General features: G+C 41.3%; 1 protein-coding gene across 3 annotated transcripts in view; it reads left to right on the top strand.

Annotated features, from left to right (window-relative positions):
- Positions 1 to 4,751: 4,751 nt before the first annotated feature.
- mier2 (mesoderm induction early response 1, family member 2) overlaps positions 4,752 to 19,513 on the top strand; it is a 19,452-nt gene continuing 4,690 nt past the window's right edge. The window contains exons 1-5 of one of the 3 annotated variants that reach the window (XM_062556525.1): positions 4,752 to 4,872; positions 5,080 to 5,195; positions 7,134 to 7,300; positions 14,937 to 15,062; positions 17,833 to 17,959. In XM_062556525.1, the coding sequence (XP_062412509.1) occupies positions 5,093 to 5,195; positions 7,134 to 7,300; positions 14,937 to 15,062; positions 17,833 to 17,959 (523 nt within the window). In that variant the 5' untranslated portion in view covers positions 4,752 to 4,872; positions 5,080 to 5,092. Of the gene's footprint in view, positions 4,873 to 5,079; positions 5,196 to 5,448; positions 5,511 to 7,130; positions 7,301 to 14,936; positions 15,063 to 17,832; positions 17,960 to 19,513 lie in introns of those variants that run through there. The other 2 variants (XM_062556524.1, XM_062556526.1) reach the window with 2 other exon arrangements.

The raw sequence follows: 19,513 nt of genomic DNA, 5'->3' as shown, positions 1-19,513 counted from the left end.
TAACATATATTTGTCAGTGTTTGTACAATGGAGTTTTGCACAATATCTCCCAAGTGGCTTGACAGATCTTCACAGACCTAAACTAGAAAAGCACTCGGAGAGCGCAGACCTCCACCAAGCGAAAACATAACCACCTCCTGGATCAAGACAGCGATACGGATCACTCCCAAAATGTAATTGTTTCTTCCATGGGTCATTTCACACCTGTCTACTCATCAAAACCCATCGATAACTTTTTGAGTTGTCTTGCTAACAAACATTACATCTTGCAGACAAACAATCGAACAAACAAACCCCGATGAAAACATAACCTCATTGGCTGAGGTAACAATTGACAAATGACAAACAGTCAAAATAACAAAAAAAGATGCAGTGTTTTCAGACCTAAATAATGCAAACAAAGCCAGTTCTAATTTATTTCTAAACAACACAATGGTAATGTTTTAATGTAATGTAATGTGAAGACCCTGTTTGGTGGAGGAACCCTGATTGTCCTGTTTCCTACATGTTTCTCCAATCTAGGAAGTTTTTCCTTGCCCCTGTTACTCATGGGCTCTCTTCAATGTTTTAACGCTCTGTAAAGTGCCATGAGACGTGTAATGTTTTGGCGCTCTATACTGTAAGTGAAATTGAATTTAAATTAAATTGAAATTGTCAGTCACAGCTTTCATGCGTCTTGGCATGCTCACCACCAATCTTTCACATCGCCGTTGGGTGACTTTATGTCACTCCTGTCCTGGCACAACAAATCAAACAGCCCAGCTTTGTTTGATGGCTTGTGACCAGGGGGTGCAGGTCTGAAGATTGGGCTGGCCATGACGGGGTCTTGATCTGGAGGTTCTCTGTGTGGCATGGAGCTTCCCCAGTGATGGTGGCATACACTACTTAAAAACTTAGGCCCATAGTTACTAATGAAATCCAAATTTACAGAGGGTGATTAATTATGCAAGAGGACTGTTAGTTAGTGACTAAACGACAATGTCAAACCTAGTTTCTGAGGTTGTGCAGATGCTTCATTAATGAGGAGACACAAGAATCCTCCATAGAAACAGACCTCTGAAGTTTGCCAACAAAAAAGCTGCCATTTTTGGTTGAGATTAGATTAGATTTGATCCAACTTTATTGTCATTGTGTAGTACAAGTACAATCAGGTATCTTGCCATTTGTCCTATGGGAAAATGACATGGGCAACACTGAAGAAGTCTGAAATGCAGATTTCACATATTTGCCATCTGCCTGAGAGTGGGTTCTGGGACCTTCCCTACATTAATATGACACTGACAGACTTTCACTACTCCAAAACTAACTTGCAGTGCAACTTGCAATAGGCAGTTAGTTTCGATTAGCATCCAGATCTCCTTATATGGGCAAAGATGGTAGCTTTGGGTACTTTTTGTAGATGAACTTCAGAGGTCAATGTATGAAGACATTTCTTGTGGGTGGTGGTAATGTAGTGGCTAAGGAGCTGGGCTTGCTTGCGGTAACCTAAAAAGATGTGCCCTTGAGTATGGCACTTAAACCCAAGTTGCTCCAGTGCCAACGGCTCTTGTAATAATTGACACATGTAGGTATATAGACTGGGTAAACTCAGCCCAATCGGCTGGCGATTGGATTTTTCCAGCTCAGGCTGGAAACCTCCACCTATTTCTGCTTCCGTTACAAATCTGCGGGGACCACTCACAATGATCTGGTGCATCCGGATCATCGGTCTGATTGGTTGCAGGACTATCCAAATGCATAGGCTACAGAGTCATTTGAACTATGGCCGTTGATCACGCCTCTTGTGCAGTAGAAAATACAGTGCACTCCCCAGACAAAATCAGTCTGGAGTCGCTCCACTGAGAATTTTTTATGCCCGAACCAGGCAACTGAGTTTTAGGGTCAATCACATTGCACTTGAGTTAGCTGCCACTAGAGAGCTGTTTAGATTCCACTTTGAAAGATGAACAGAAAACAGTGATTAAGGGATTTGTCAAGATGAGGGATGTTTTTGCTGTTCTTTCTACAGATTCACATATTCCTCTTTTCGTCTTCTGTCAGGGTAAAATATATTACAGCTTTCGGGCCAAAGGATGCTGGAATTTAGCTCATTCCTCCTGACAGAACAGGTTTGTTGGCCTCTTTGCTTAGGTACAGCTGTTCAGTAATGCCCACTTTTTGGCTCATTAGCTTATTTGCTGTTTACTCCAGAATTAGGTTAGAGGATACATACCCTTCTCTTCCTTCTGTATGCAATAACCCAGTCTGACACTTAGACTACCTTAGTAGCCTGGGCGTTCCCATGCTGCCTTGCACGCGATTTCCTTCACGCTGCTAAGGCAGTCTTGAAACTACCGCCCTAATTTTTGCCTGAGATAGGGGACCAATCACAGAACAAGGGGGAAAGCAAGACGATGATGAGCTATACACAGACACATTTGATAGACATCCGTGGTGCCCAATGAACGGATCTGGGCATTTTTTTCAAATACGAGAAAATTAACGTTTGGTTGCCAGACCACGTCTCATTTGAGAAGTGGTAGTGCTAGCCAGGCTACTAGCTTAGCACAATTCACTGGAAGTAGTTAAATGGCACTAGCTAATTGGTCCAACAAACTTTAATCAACTACTTTGGCAATATAATAAGTGGGACAGTGAACAATATATCTGTCTGTCAGTATTGAAAAAAAAAAATCTTGACATGGCAAACAGGATACCGGCATGCAGCAGATTGAGGTGTGATTACAGTACTCATACAAACATTATTTCAAAAAGCATTTTACTATCTAAACATAATGCATTATGATGTTGTTGTTGGAGAAGAAAGGGGGGACTAGGGAGGTGAGCTTTCTTAGCATAATGGATAGCAATAATGAGTACTGCTGTGGTACATCTAGTTTGACTGGTTGTTGAGTCAGTCAGACACATGTGTCTGAACACTGCATTAACAGAATGTAAATTGACATGATATTGCTGGCGAAGAAATCTCACAGTCTGTCTGTCACAGTTCATTGTGTAAATGTATTTACCCTCCTGCACCAGGAACGAAAAAAGGACCAATTTGGTGAGCTCACCACAAACACGCAGTCATGAGTAATGGCAACAGACGTAAGAACACTGGGATGAATAAGTTCCACTTTCACTTGCACTACGCATTGACTTGTACTGCAAATACATGCAGAAATGTCCACAGAGATGTGTATGGTGATTATATGACATGGGACCATGTGAACTTAATTATTTTATTGCCCCCCTTCTCTGTCAGTAGGCCTACTTACTCTGGAGTATGATTGGAAGTCATATGATGGCACAAAATGTGAACAAAGAAGTCATAAGATGGATGAAGAGAGGCAGGGGCAGAGAGAGAGAGAGAGAGAGAGAGAGAGAAAGAAAGGATGATATGAAAGGGGATGAAGGAAAAGAAGCTGAGTGGAGCTGAGAGATGGGGGAGGTAAGACAATGCAAACATTTCAGGTGATCAGAGCGAAATAAACTAGAATGCTGTATGGTGAAAGAGTACAATGGGATGAAGAGCATGGAACAACTGAGAATAAAATGGAGATGGTTTAATTTAAAATGTTCATAATAAAGATAATAATAAAGGAACTTGCAACCTATCCCTTACATAAAATAACTGCAGTTCTGGGACTATACATTTCTGAGGTGCAGTACAATACAATGCAGTACAATATTGTTGACTGTAAGAAATTCCTTAAAACGGCAGTTTTGGACATTTTTGTATTGGATAACTTTCAATCACACTCATCAACAACATACTATCATTGTTTCTTACTGAATATTAAGTAAACAATGTACTGTATAGAGTTGTGTTACTTACCAAAGGCAAGTTTCTATCACAACATAGACCAGTGATTATAGGCTACCTCTACCTGAAGGGCAATAATCAAACAAGTGTTCAGTTCAAGTTACTGCCTTTCCTCTTGTGCATTTTCAGAAGCATTTACAATAATTTATCTCCAGGTTCTCCTGGATCTCCTGTCTGCATTCTCTTGTCATGTTCAGGAGCTGTACTTGATATCACCATATAGGCAGTTGTTGGCTAAGATCTCACAGACTTCAGAGGTAGAGCAAGACATATTTTTACATAAAACAGTGCCTGACAAATCCATTAATAGCAGTTGCTTGTATTTCCACGTAATGAATATTTCATTAGACTATTTTCCCTCCCCCTTTTCAAAAAGGTTTGATCCATCACTGTAAGTGGCAACTGATGAAAATATTAAATGCATTACTCAAGGTTTCAGTAAAACAGAAATGAACTTTTTCAGAAAATATTTTAGAAGAAAGCTGACAAACACGCAATAAGCATGATAATGTAGGCCTACACTATTTCACACCGCATAAAGTGTGGATGTATTATTACACAGAACCGATGGAGGATCAGTGCTCCGTTTCCCACAGGATGGTAAAGATTAGTCTTTGGTTTAGGTGTGTCCCTGATCTCAGATCTGTGAGGTACTGCCAGGCCAGTGATCACTGTGGGGGACCCTGTGTTGGCCCAGGACAAGCAGTGACCCTCTTCCAGCTTTATCAGTGATAACCATACGTTCCCCTCCCGTCATATCCTCTCAGACTCTGTCCTCACACACTCTCAAGCACATCATACGCGTGCGCACGCACGCACACACACACACACACACACACACACACACACACACACACACAGACAAACACACACACACACACACACACACACACACACACACACACACACACACACACACACACACACACACACACACACACACACACACACACACACACACACACACACACACACACACACACACACACACACACACACACATATATAGCCCACACACACAGAGAGAGAGAGACAGAGAGAGAGGCTGACTTTTTCATACTCTAAAGGTAGGGCAACTGTGATGTTATAGTGTGTGGTTTCAGTGTCTTAACTCCATGTCATTATGGGTGTCTTGAACCTGCCTTGAATTTAATAGACTTTTAATTAACCCCTTTGAAAGAAAGACGTGACGTCATTCCAGAAAATATTTCTAAATAACTTTAGTATAACGTATCTCATGTTGTTCTATCCTATCTGTGTTTACTCTGATGAAGTTAAGTGGAGAGCATGTCATCACTCTTAGTAAAACGTAACGGCAACCGGTGGCTCAGCGAAGACTTCTACAACATCCGGGCATTCCACAGCCCTGCGCAGAAACGGAATGGCGGAGGTGAGTGAACGAAAGGGTCTGGGGAGGAAGGGAACGATTAAATGCCTCTACAGTTATGTCTTACTCGTGTGCTCGAAACGAACTAGAATGAAGATCGTGGTGTCTGCACTGAGGTTAGCTGGTTTTGGGACCGCTTGACACAACCAGGACTTAATAACGAGGAAGTTAAAATGGGGGGTGTCCGTCCCCGTCTCGCCTAGTCGCGTTCGTTGCGTTGGAGAACCATTCCCAGTTTGCCAGATAGTGCGCTATAGAAAACAATGGGAGACCCGGCTTGACGAAGGTGCTGAATTCGTCCCAGGTGCGCAACGATAGGTAATCGTGTTGACAGTGAACTTACTTGCATGTGGCGACGTATAACATGGGGCTTTGCCCGCATGAATTCGTGACTCTGTCTTACCACAACAACTATTTCCTTCCTTCTCCGGTTATGAGTCAGTTGTATGTTCAGCACCGAGTCGTAGGAAAGCGCCTTGGTCAAAGATTCCCGGATTTGTAAAGTCGAGGGGCTCAGTTGTTAAAGACCTCCAACTTTCTCGCAATTAACTGTGTGTCGAGATTTTGCTGAAGACTGACTCCATCTATCCCATTAAAACTTTGTTTTATGCATGGTGGCAGTTTCTCTTCAGTAGAATGGCCTTCATTATTTGCTGAGTCGCGTAAAAGACTCATTTTGAAAATTCCTATGGAGAATAGTTGAGTTGAGTTGAGGTCATACTTCCCGGTATTTGCCGGGGAGTCTTATCCAGTTGTAGTCGCCTCTAGACATGCACATCACGACTTGAAGGAAATGGATAAGGCTACCATCAGGATTCAATAGTCTGCATTACTTATATACTCAGTAAGGCCACTATGATTTCGGCAAGAACTGTCATCTGCAGTTGTGGATTACCCAAATGTTTGATATAATCTGATTAGCTACTTTAAAATTAGGCCTGCTTTTGGATTAGTAAGGGTATATTTCAACCCCCAATTAGAGTTTTTTAGAACTTAAACTGTGCAAACACAACATTTTTGTTTATTCAGCTCCAAGTTGTTCCAGTTGTAGGGTTTTTAAAACTCAGTCATACTGAGGATTGTTGTGAGATCCTGTGAATATATGATAAGAGATATGATCTGTCAGAATCTATCGGAATTTGTTTGGACATTACACAATTGGATGCTACTCTTATTATATTGAATATGATGTTGTATAGGCCTACAGTACAGTTGTATTTCTTTAGAATAAAGTTTAGAGCTGACCCTCTAAAAATATGCAAATACTGTAATCTTCCTGTAGGGATATTTTGAAACACACACTGTGTGGATTGGAACTATACAGTAGGTAATTTGCCGTAAAGTGATATAATAAACCAGATAGGCTATGTAATCAGGTAACCAACACTATTGTGTCTGCACTAAGGTGTCACTTTGCAATATTCTAAAAGTTTACCTAATTTTACTCCATCTAAGACTGCTGAAGTAAGTGTAGCAACACTGCACATCAGTGCACTGATAGACTGTAGTGTGACTATTTTAAACTGTGTTTTTCTGCCTTCATTTGTGTTCTGTGGCTCATCAGGACAAACAGAACTTGAGAGTGTGTGATTTAGTACGTACTAGTAGAGCTTTAGCTTACATATAAATCTGCTCTAAAGGAGATATTGGACGGCCCTTTGCTGTTTAAACTGGCCTGAGGTGAATCTAATGTATGTGCAACAAATACCAATCCACTGGTGTGTTTGAAATGTCTCAAACCTCTTGAGAGGAGGAGTTGCATCTGCAAAGATCAAATGCAAGGTGCCACCTGCCCTCTAATTGGATGAAAAGGGATCAACCACTTCCTGTCCATCATTGCTCTCTCTCTCTCTCTCTCTCTATCTCTCCCTTGCTGTCTCTCTTCCTCTCTCGCTGTCTCTCTCTCTTTCTTTTTCTCTCTCTCTGTCTGTCTCTCAGCAGGTTCGATGGGCTCAGGAGATCCCAGTCGCTGTCTGTCATACTTTTTGAGCTGGGGAAATGAAGAACAAGTGTCTGCCACAACCACCACCAAGTCCCTAGCAAGGGTCTTGAGGAGGCGAGGGGTCCTGCGGACAGGGCCTCTAGAGATGGCGTCTCACCCCCACACAGTGAGTGACATTTCTCTACTCTACACCAGGCAAATAGAACGATCTCTTCAGAAGCATTTGGATTTTGCGTTATTGGACGTAGTGGAAGTGTTTTAGGAGATTGGACCTACTTGAAGGTGACTTGGCACCATGGTGTCTGGAAATGTCATCTTTTTAGGATCTCATTCAGATCTCTCTGTTTGACGACAAATACACTTTGCTTTTGTTGCTATGACCAGCTAGATTTGTGCATTGAATAAAAGATACCAGGTCAAATCAGCCAGAAGTCAAATCAGAATGCTCATCATATGCTCATTTTACAAAAATTAAAATGAGAGCAAAACTTTGCATCCTTCTTTTCGACAAATGCCTTAATTTCAGTTTTCTCTTTTTCTTTTCTTTTTTTAAATATTGCACTGTCAATGTAGCCTTGATGTTCCCATACTGCCTTAAGCGCAATTTCATTCACGCTGTTAAGCCAGTCTAGCCTAGAAATCTAGACACACCCTAGCGGCCAAAAGTATTTTTGCCTAGCGGGATGGTCTAGGGTCGTACCGTTGAGGCCAAGCCTGCGTTCGACTCCAGGCCAGCCTGTCCAATCAGAACGCTCTATCTGTGTACGGAGTCCTTGAGCCCGCCTTAGCTCACCTTCGGCTTCCGTAAATTGACGCCAGGGGGCTGGACCATGCGTCCTCGTTCGACGAGTTGGGTGTGAGACCGTGTTGCACAACCATAGAGAAAAACGAAAGATGGATGAGGCTAACGAAACGCGCTCATTTGAATCGGCTTTGGAAGAGTTAGACTTGGGCTTTTCTTTGAAGGTTGAGCAGAAAGAAGCACTCAAGTCATTCGTTTTAGAGAAGGATGTATTTGCCGTTTTGCCGACCGGCTACGATTGGTCAAAAATGCTGGCCTATTACGTACAGAGGCAGTTTGAAAGACAACTGTTCATCCCACCCACAGGCTTCAGCTCTGTGAATGGTCCGACCCCAGACTATACATTTCTGTATAGTTTGGCTTTCCAGGCTAAAGGCAGTCTGGAAACTACCGCCCTAATTTTTGCCTGAGATAGGGGACCAATCACAGAACAAGGGGGAAAGCAAGACGATGGTGAGCTATGCACAGATAAATTTGATATCTGTGGCGCCCAATGAACGGATCTGGGCATTTTTCTCAAATACGAGAAAATTAACGTTTGGTTGCCAGACCACGTCTCATTTAAGAAGTGGTAGGTGCTAGCCAGGCTACTGTCAATGCAATAGTGCCATCTAAACTTGTAGCTTCTCCAGCAACAGCCATTTTGTTGTAAACAAAATCAATCAGGTGTCATGAATGCACCGTTGCTCACATATCTATGGTTGCTTATCTATCCATCATAAAGCACGCCCAGATTTGATTAGTCTGCTGACTCAAGTTTTCATAGAGGCTCCACAAGCCCAGACTGATTTTCCCAGCCTCAAATCTCATGGACAGCTTTCAGGCTACAGTTGAGTAAAATAAGCCCCCAATGTAGGAAAATAAGCACACTATTTAGTAGAAAGTGCACGGTTTACTAAATTGAGCATGTGATTTACTACATTGAGTGCACAATCTAGTAAAATTGCAACACAAAAATTGCCTTACAATGACCCCTCAGAGGTTCAGTACAAAACCAAGACCTGTACATTTAGCCTAAAAACTGCTTTATCATAGAGGCCATTGTTGGACAATTGCGTATATGTTTAAAAGCATTATCCTTGCCCAAACAAGGATGGAAGTCAAACATGTTCTCAGTATGACTGGAAAATGTGTACATGCCCATTGAATTTAGAATGAATGGATATAGAATGAGTTACATAGAGGGTCTTGTAAAAGAACATTTCCACCAACATGGCATCAATCAGTGTTTTGTCTGCAAGTACAATAATTGATTATATGTTGTGCCAAATTATTGAGGTCTCCAATTCAATACAATACAAAACGCACTTTGCACTTGCACTTATTATTTTTGTAGGACTAATATAATATGTGTGGTAGCTAGCAGGAATATAAAAATCTATGTGGGAATAGCTCAATGTAATTATCTAAACGCAAATTCTCCCATGCATGTAAGGGTACGTGAGTAAAATTTCGTACAACTAAGCTCTTTTCAGCCTGTTTGCATTCTGCCCTTCACTTAAGTTTGTCATTTATGCGCCATGGACCCAGATACGCTACAAGGTGAAACAGCATATTGCGCGATATCGGCAGAAGGCCTTTGTTCTAAATACAGGTTACACAGAACGTTGCAAATTAACATTACAGTATTACATTTGGTGCTTAATATACTGATACATCTTTATGTTATGTTTCCCATTACAGTGTCACAATGTGACATATTTCCCGACATTACCTTATCAATAATAGGGAATACCCTCTTATAATCACCCTGTTTAGATATTGAGGCTTACCGACTGTTCACTTTCAGGTTTAACTTAATGTGAAGCCATCATCCCATAGCCTACTTCGTACGTATTCTGTGTCTTTGTGTCTTCGTTAGTATTCTGTGTCTTCATGTCAATATCTTTCCAACCTGACGAAAGTCATCCATACACTTGCGTAGACGCCTGTACTACTGTCAAGCAGCATCATAAGCATGACAAGAATCAGTCATTGATTTTGAAGCATCTGAGAATTTGGCTGATAATTGCAGCTCAACGGTAATGTAAACATCTGCAGAGGTGTACAGATGATTTTGAAATTGGAAAGAGATTGACCGATTCAAATTAAGTAGGCTATGGGATGATGATTTTAAGTCAAGTTGAAACTGAAGCTGCACTGTTGGTAAGCTCCAGTGTCCAAAAATGGGTGGATTAGCAGCAACCATCTATGAACTTGGCAAGTTCTTTTCCATCATTTATTGATATCTTAGAATTTTTACTGAAATTTAGCAAATTATTTACCAGGTTTGTTCACAAGATCATGTGATTATAACGTTTATGTTTTTTAGTTTTGGTTTGAGTACACTGTAATGGGGGGGAAAGCAAGGTGGGAGCCGAAGGCCTATAAGGCCTTTTCTGTGACTGGCGTTATCTCACTTTACAACTCTGTAGTACACTTTTTGTAAACCAATGTCAAAAAGGAATAGGAAAGAAGTAACTATATTCTCTGGCTAACAGACTCGAAGGCAGTCTGAGGCAAAGTCCACGGAGAAGCTATTTAGGATTTCAAATTCATATCTAAGGCCTTATCGAATCAATGAGCATGCTATACAAATGTTTAGTGGTTCAGTCATACTGAGAACATGTTTGTCTTCCACCCTACAGTATGGACTAACTATAAATAATGATGTAAATAGAATATCAATATTAATGTCTAAACATTGATAATGTTTTTTACAGGCTGTAAAACTAAATACATATTTAGGGCTGGAAAAATATGAGGACATAGGATTTGAACAGAAATATTTTGCAGGCCTTGATTTTGGGACCCTTTTATGATATAAACAAGATCTACTCCAGACCTCCTTAAATTTCAGCTTTGCATACCTGCTGTGCTACTGTATGGTACAGTGAGGCGGTGTAGCAGTGAATGTCATCCCGCTAGAGTGCTACGAATGTTTGATTCAGAAAATGTCATGATTCGATTCAATATTGACTTTTAGGCTCAGGATTATATTCAAAATCACTTTTCAATTCAAAAGCGATTCTCCGTTCAAAAAATGATCTGCAGAGTATAGTTACTTTTGCCATTTGATTGCAGCAGAAAAACAATTTAATTAAATTTAATCGAGTCCGTACCTTTCCGGAAATGTTAATAAAGTGTTGTTAAAGCGTTGCCAGCTGCAGCAGCGACATTTCCGGAAAGGTACTGACTCGATTACATTTATTCTGGACTCTCTATCCGACCACATAAAGACGTGGGGATACTTCGGTTTGGCTTTAGGGACCCTCTACTCACTACCACGTAAGTGTAGTGTTGTTTGGAACAGTAGAAGAGATATAAAAATAGCGTTTTGTAGCGGCGAAAGACATGCCCGCGTCACTTCCAGGCTAACGAGTTTTGGCTAAAAACGGTGAGCTCGAACTTTCTCAAAATACATCCGAATGACATGATTTTGGTGTCAACTCAACGTATATACTCCCAGTCCCAATAGTCCGAAAAATTTATTTAAAGTGCATTTCACTCCGGATTATCCCTTTAAGAGTGCTATAGGCTAAGCCACATCTAGCATTCAGCTTTTGTAATGATCTATGGGATTGTATCTGTCGAAATGGAAGCCTTTTGCAATGCTGTGGTTTTAATGGTAAGGCCATCTTGGCCCAACTCCAAGATCATGGTTTTACCCTTTCCTGGGCCCTTAGTTGAATGTACCTACAAGGACTTGTTAGACCTAGTATATTCTAACTGTGCACAGACTTTATATTTTGGCCTTACAAACAATGATTGGCTTTATTTCTGTATGGTATCTATGGAACTCCATGAATTTCAGTCAGACATGAATATTTATTATAGAGATTGCTAAAACATTTGACCAACTAGGGCTAGGCAGTAATGTCATCAAAACACAAAGAATTGTGGGTATGTTTGGCCAGTTTACATGGGCTGGCATCAGGCTAGTGTTCTGGGTCTATGATCTGATAATAATGAAAACTTAGCCTGAAAAAATAGTGTGAAAAACAGAACATAATCTTGGGCCTCCTTACTGCTGCTATCCATGCCATTTCTCGCCTTTTTGTCACCTGAAACATGGCATGTACTATTATTCTTCCACGCTGGAAAACGATAAAAGATAAGCTTCATGCCACTCTTTTGACTTCTATAACACAACAGGTAAACGGCATTTCGACCACTGCACTGCGCTGTTCCCAAAATGCTTTGCGTTTTCCACTGGGTATACGTCATGTTCTCAATCTCTATTGGTTTTCGCACTGGTGTAACCAGTTACACTATGTTATGCTCCACTCCTACAGCCAGCTAAAGCTTGTAGATTATGGTGTTGTATGGTGCTGTTCAGGATTTTCCCTTATTATAGAATCCTATATTAAAGTGTAATTCCGGCGAAAAAAATAGTTGATGTATTTTCATTCAGAAAAACACCCTTTGGTCAATTTTCACCAGAGTTACACTGGTTGATTAATAGTATTCATGCAAAGATCTGTGGCAAAATTTTGTCCATTTTATGTTGTGGCCATTTGAGTTCCACACCAGTCAGATTGTATACAGGTTTCCTTGGTGATTGGTGCAGGTTGCAGGTTGTTGCAGGTTTCCCGTGCATTGATTAAGCCCAGTCCTGGACCATGGGTATCGCCAGGCCATTTTGCCAGGACTTCAGCCCAGAATGTTTTAACTTTATTCCAGAACATAACACTGGTCTCTCTCTAAACCCTCTCTAAAGAACGCCAATTAAAGTAATGAAGTCGCAAAAGGAAAGCAGATAGAAAGAACTCAAACAAATCTACAACACATGTACCGTTTTAATATGCCTGGGAGAGATAGCATGCACAGGCAGACGGCTCTGGTGGTAGCGTGCTAATTTATTGAAGAAAGTCTTATGGTTATGGACATAAGGAACATTCTGAAAAAGAAAGGATTAAGGCAATGAGGAGCAGGGATAGTAGTGGAGGACTCTCCTGTTTGGTCCTGTCCTGTGTGATATTAGCAGATGAGAAGGACCTGAGTAGGCTATGCCACTGACGTGCCTCGTCATAGATTGGTGAAGGAGAGTGCTTCATCTAGCTACTGTAGCTAGTTGAGCACAGTGATACTTCTGTGAAAAGGCATGCCATTTGTGAAAGAAAAAAATTCCCTGACGGACCTTTACAAAATGTGACCACTGTATAAATCATCATACATAGTTCACCAGTGCACACCTGGCTTTTACCCAAGCACACCAGTGCATGCAGTGGCACAGCTTAAGAGCCACTGCCTCCACTCACTGTGGGCTAATGCGCTAGGTTGGAAATCTGGTTGGATACCATTCGTTTTGTATAGTATGATGTCCACACAAGATGTTATTTCTGTTTAGAAAGACATCGCAAAGTTTTGTATTGCCCATTATAGCATCCCAGACCCACCCACCTTGACACTTATGATGGGTTATCTACCAACACACACCAATGTTTCTGTCATTCCTCTTCATTGCTGTGGCCGTTTATGATCTGATCAGCAACATTGCCACAAGCCCTTGATGTTTGCACATATATACAAATGCCTACAAATTCTTCAGTCAACCTTCATTGCTGTAGCACTTCATGATCTGAACAGCACCATATCCAAACAAAATGCAAACCCTTGATGAGGGCATCACATAAACCAACACATTCTGCAGTCACTACTCTTCATTGCTGTGGCCATTTATGATCTGATCAGCAACACAGCCCAAGCCATTGATACAGACAAAAACAAAGCAACCAACAAATTCTTTCTTTGGTCATAGCTCTTTGTTGCTCTGGTTGCTTATGATCCGATCAGCAACATAGCTAGCCAAACCTAACTATCAACCAACACCACAAATTGTTCAGTCATTCCTCTTCGTTGTTGTGGTCATTTATGATCAACAATGTGCCAACATGCAAGTCCCTAATGCAAGGCACCAACAACTGCCACTCCGAGAACACAGTGGCAAGATTCAGATTCATCCAAGAATGATCATCCATTATTGTCTGGTAGAAATTACAAAGATAGAAATTGAGCCTTATTTTCTGTGCAATCCTAGGCCAATTTGGCCTCTCTGGTAATGTGCAGAGGTAGACAGTATTACTCACAGAAGAAGTCACTACCAATGGCAACCTTATACCTGTGCTGACTAATCATATTTCACAGAATTGGCAAAGGGAATGGGATGAATGTCTACAAATAATTTGTGTAAAATAAACCCTGCCATCATCATGTCCTTCAGATACCTGTCAAACCCAGACATGATCAAAAGATGTAATTGCCATATCAAGTTGAATGTAATTCAAGGTTCACCCATGTTTATTTATTAAAGGGTGAAGAAACTGCATTCCTATTTCTCTATCATTAAAGCACATTTTGCTCTGTTCTTCTGTTTAAAATGCTACACGTTTCATTCACAGTACTTTGGATGATATGTTTTTGGTGCCATAAAAATATTTGTAGAATTTTGATCTTATAGACTCACTATTGACAGATCATGCAACTCATACAGTATATTATGTCAATTAATGTTAAGGGCGCTTTCACACTAGGTCCTCTGGACCGGACCCGGGTTCGTTTGGTCCGATGGTTTGGTTGTTTTTGATTGTGTGAACGCAACCGTACCGAACTCGGGTGCGGACCCGGGACCGGACCCGGGTCCGCCTGAAAAGGTGGTCTGGGGTTCGGTTCGCTAGAACCCTGGAGCAGGTTGCTAAGCAAACGTTCTAAAGAATCTAAAGAATCTTTACCTTTGTCTTCTTCATTGCACTGCCTTCTGCTGTGTTGCCAAGTGATATTTGTAAACAGAATTCTCGAAGTTCGTGTCTAGAAGCATGGTGCTTATGACGCAAACGGACCCCGGGTGCGCAGACAAACATGTAATGTGAACACAGACCAACTACGGTAGAAGTAACCGCACTCGGGTCCGGTCCAGTTAAACGGACCTTGTGTGTGTGTGTGTGTGTGTGTGTGTGTGTGTGTGTGTGTGTGTGTGTGTGTGTGTGTGACTTATGACTTACTCAATGTGTCCTTTGTACAGGGCCGAGAGATGCCTCTGGAGGAGCTGCTGGCACTCTATGGCTATGACATGCCCAACGCACTCATCCAGCAGCAACGCCAGCCTAGGGCGCTCACCGTCGGCCTGCCAGACATCACACTGAACAAGGTGATAAACTTAATGCACTTCACAGCCAGTGATGACTCACAAACAAAGCAACACCATAGACACATTGTGGCCTATATGTTACATAGTAGCTGTATGAATCACAGAATTCATCAAGGTAACCTGAATCATTGTTTGGCTTGAGCTACTCAAGTTGAGTTTTGTGTGTGGTCTTTTTCTTTTAAAGAACAACCAGTGTGATATGTACGTACTGTAGTAGGCAGTGTCATATCGATAAGTGCAGAGCCGGCTCATAGTCATACAGAAGATCATAGCATACTGTAGAATGTGCCCTTGACAGACTGACAGAGTGTCGGGGTTGTATACTTGGGTGCCAGCACTCTTGGCAGCAAAGCTAGATGAAACCACAGCATGACATGAGAATTTTCCACACCACATTGTGAGCAAACAGGAATTGTGCAATGTCTGTGATGAATCTCATAAAGATAATGTGAAGTACGTATAGTGTGTTTCTAATGAGCTCTTGAAAAGTTTTCATAGTACGTGGTTAAGGTCTTTCTTGAGAATGTCTCGTGCATTGCACCTTTTTGTAGAGCCGCTTCCATTTTAAGTATTAGGTATTGAGCCAGGTGCTACTTAAATAACACACTTGCTATTAGAGTAACTACTGGGAAGCTGAATTACTCTTCCAGTGACGGCTGGAGACATAACCATGATTGGTATATTTTTGACCCACTTTTAGGTGAAGTTTAGCTCTTACCTTACAAGGTATAATTATAGCCTATAGTGCTCTGTTGGGCTATTTATAGTTTATACATTCTTATTAAGAGCCTTACCTCTTTAAAAAAAGATGGTTGGTTGGTTCTGTTTTCCTATGTGTGGAACGTTCATTTATTGTAGACCATGCTACTGTATGTAGACTGAAGTCAAAATGTTTTCTAGTCTAAGCACATTGTTTCCATTTTGCCTGGAAGTTAATTTTTATTCTTTTTCACTCAAGCTATGGCCTCTTTATACAGATGCAGATGTAGTCGAAGTACTTGTATGTATGTTGCAGGAAATGTTAATGATTTTTCAATTACATACTGGAAAGAGTAAAAATGTCCTGTTTACTTAGAACTGTTTTCAACTTCTCAAAAGCTGCTGTCCCTCCTTTCCAAATATGGTTTTAAAACAAACAAACAAACAAACAAATGCGCTGCTGAAGCATGTCCATTCTAGATTAATTCAAAGGCAGCAGGTCCACTCTGTCATGAGATGAGATTCCTTTGCCAATCTTCTGAATTCTGGAGTATAAGGCATTAATACTGTGATATTGCAGATGATGACACTACAGTACATGAACATAGCAAAAAAGTTATGCCCTACTGTGTTCTAGAAAGGGAGCTGAATCCTATGGATGCTAGCATCTCTTAACACGTCCCTGAAGGTGTTGGGAGGGATATTTACTTAACGTGTGTGTTGTGCATATATCATAGCAGCTGGTTACACCTGGTTAAACTCAATTATTTTGATGGGTTCAGAGACCTTGTCAGTGGGCTAGTGGGTTGACACAACGAGCAGGTGTTGGTGCCAGGCCAACTTGGCTCGCCTGCAGTCACAAACCCAGACTGGCTGGTATGAACAGGATTTGTAACGCTCCATCAAGACCTTAGAAAATTGCTCACAGTAGGAACTGGCACATCTGTACTTCACATGGAAGCCTTACAACGCTGGTTCTTAAGAAGAGTAGAACGGATAGCTACAGGTCTACATTCAACTGAGCTCGAATGATATGAATTGTGCTCACCAGGTTATTGGGTCTGCAGGAAGTTGTGGGGCTTACCTTCCCCTTCCTCATGAGGGCAAGAGGATTCTCAAGAATCAAAGGCTTCCTACTTTAAAACTTCTTTGTTGTGCATGAACTCCACGTAGATCCCAGCAGCAGTAAATGGTATCCTATCTAGTGTCCTTGGATGTTTTTGGTTGTCTACAGTATAAGGCAGGTTTTGTTCAGTATTTTTAAAAAGATGCTCTCTTGGGACGTTTCACTCCATTACCCAGCAGGTCCTGTGTTGTCACAACTGCTAGAGGAGGGCAATGGATTTGCAGGTGTTCCCATCCTGTAAAAGTCATGATATTCACTAAATCTTCAAAAGATTTGGAAAAGTCATATAGGGTTTCTCATTTACTGTATTCACTCAATAGTGGTGTCATTTGATTTGTCATTTGTGTATGCTGTGAAACATGACCTGGAAAAAGTAGTCATTGAGAAATTTGGAGATTTTACCAGTGAAAAACATGAGGAATACTGTAAACATCACCCCCGCCTGCAAAGGGTGCAGCTTCAACGGTGCCAATATTTCTCAAAAGACCACACTCAAAAAGGTGCTGTCCCAGTTAGCAGCCATGGAAACCCCCCCCCTGAACAGAGCCTCATTATGACGAGAGGGAGGATACCAATCTTGCGTTGAGTTCGTATTGGAACTTGTTTGTTTAACTTGTGTTTGAAAGTGTGACCATCTTGGGTAAATATATGAGGCCAACAGCCTCAGATTGACCCGACTGATGGAGCCATACACTGAAACAGACAATGAATAATGCTGCACTCCAAAGAGGCCCCGTTAGGGTTCCAGTACAAATCTAGGGTAACTGTTTGGAAGATGTATAGTGTATAGTGGACAAGATTATATTTATGATACAGTATTTGAATGATTTCTTATTCATTGATTAGTCATGTTATAGTCATTGATTAGATGTTTTTTTTTTTATGCCTGAGTGTGCATATTTTTTTGTACAGTTTACTTAATGCTGCAAATGTCTCTGTCTCCAGGATCACATCTCTAAAGATCTTTTCTCAAGAGAGGACGATGGGGAGGAAGAGGTCCAGTCACTGGCTGATGACCTCACGCCTTCGGTGGCCTCTGATAACTCTGACATCCTTCAGTGCCATTTAAGAGGTGAGGCACAACGCGTATCCTGAAAAGTGCTCCCCTCAGAGATGTGTTGGAAGCCACCGTGTCCTATGTTGTTAACACTACCACCTACACTGGATTTTCCTGATCCGCAATCTTAATGGACTCTTGTGGTTATGCGGCTTCAATTAAGTTGGAGGTAGAAAGCCCACATACAAACCCTGGCAAAATTATGGAATCACAACTCCTGGAAGATGTTCATTCAGCTGTTTTTATTTTTTTAGAAAAAAAGTCAAACCACCAATGTGCCTCAAAAATATTTTTTCTGTAACAGATGAACATTCTGGCTTTGTGAAACTTAGCTCAAAAACCAACATACCAACAATTGTTGTAATTTAATAGCATGGCTATCATCAGATCAAGCTCAATCTTTTAGACTGAACATTAGTTATTAGTGAGGAGTCTGCGCTGTGTTTCTACTGCACAAGAGGCGTGATCAGTGGATATACGTAGGTCAAATGACTCTATACTTGGATAGTCCTTCAACCAATCATACCAACGATCCAGGTGCGCCCGGTGGATAAGCCAGTTTGTGATTGGTTCCAGTAAAAGTCAAAGGGAAGCAGGAGAGATAAATATGCAGGTTTCCAGCCTGAGCTGCGAAGCGAAATCCAATTGCTAGGTTGGGTTTACCCAGTCTAGTCATTTAAGGCAATTTATTTTGCAGATCATGTAGAGGAAAACATTATGGAATCACTCAATCTTGAGGGGGAAAAATGGTAGAATCACAAACCTAAAACCTCCTAATTAGTCTTAATTGATCTGATAGAGTTAACCAATGTAGATATTCTTGATCAAACTTTGTCGAATTGCAGCATGGACCTAGCCTGGCTAACGCCTCCCACTTCTCAAATGAGACGTGGTCTGGCAACCAGACGTTCATTTTCTCGTATTTGAAAAAATGCCCAGATCCGTTCATTGGGCGCCACGGATGTCTATCAAATGCGCATAGCTCACCCAACTCGTTCGTATGCAACGCTAAGGGCTGCCGTAAATCCTTTGGCGTCGAATGTAGACGCAAGAAGGCAACGGAAACTTCTCGGATGTTCTGTGATTGGTTCGCCAACATCAGGCGAACATTTGGGCGTTAGTTTCCAGACTGGCTTAGCAGCGGGATTGAAATCACCGCGCAAGGCAGTATGGGAAAACCCAGGCTAGCATGGACCCTAATCAGGCACCATTTTTTGAGATTGAGATCCAGATTGTTTTCTGGTCATGTCATTGACTTTACTGAAGAATGGTTTTAACATTCTTTGCTCTATCGCATCATCCTGGAAAATTACTTCCTTATCACCAAAATGTTTTTTGATTGTCCAAATCTCAATGTATACTTGTGCATTTACAGTAGAACTAATGACTGCTGTATCCCCTGATCCTTTACCTGACATGCAAGTCCATATCAGTGACTGTGAAAACTGTCTTGTTTTCCTCAGGCAGTCATCTTTGTCATTTTCATAGGAACACCACCAAACAAAAGTTCCATCATCATCTCCTTGCCTATGCAGATTTGTGATTAATCTCTGAATATCACTCTCATCC

Source organism: Sardina pilchardus, chromosome 15 (assembly GCF_963854185.1).
Source record: "Sardina pilchardus chromosome 15, fSarPil1.1, whole genome shotgun sequence".
Lineage (NCBI taxonomy): Eukaryota > Metazoa > Chordata > Actinopteri > Clupeiformes > Clupeidae > Sardina > Sardina pilchardus.
The sequence above is the reverse complement of the archived record's forward strand: the minus strand, read 5'-3'. Positions and strand labels throughout refer to the sequence as shown.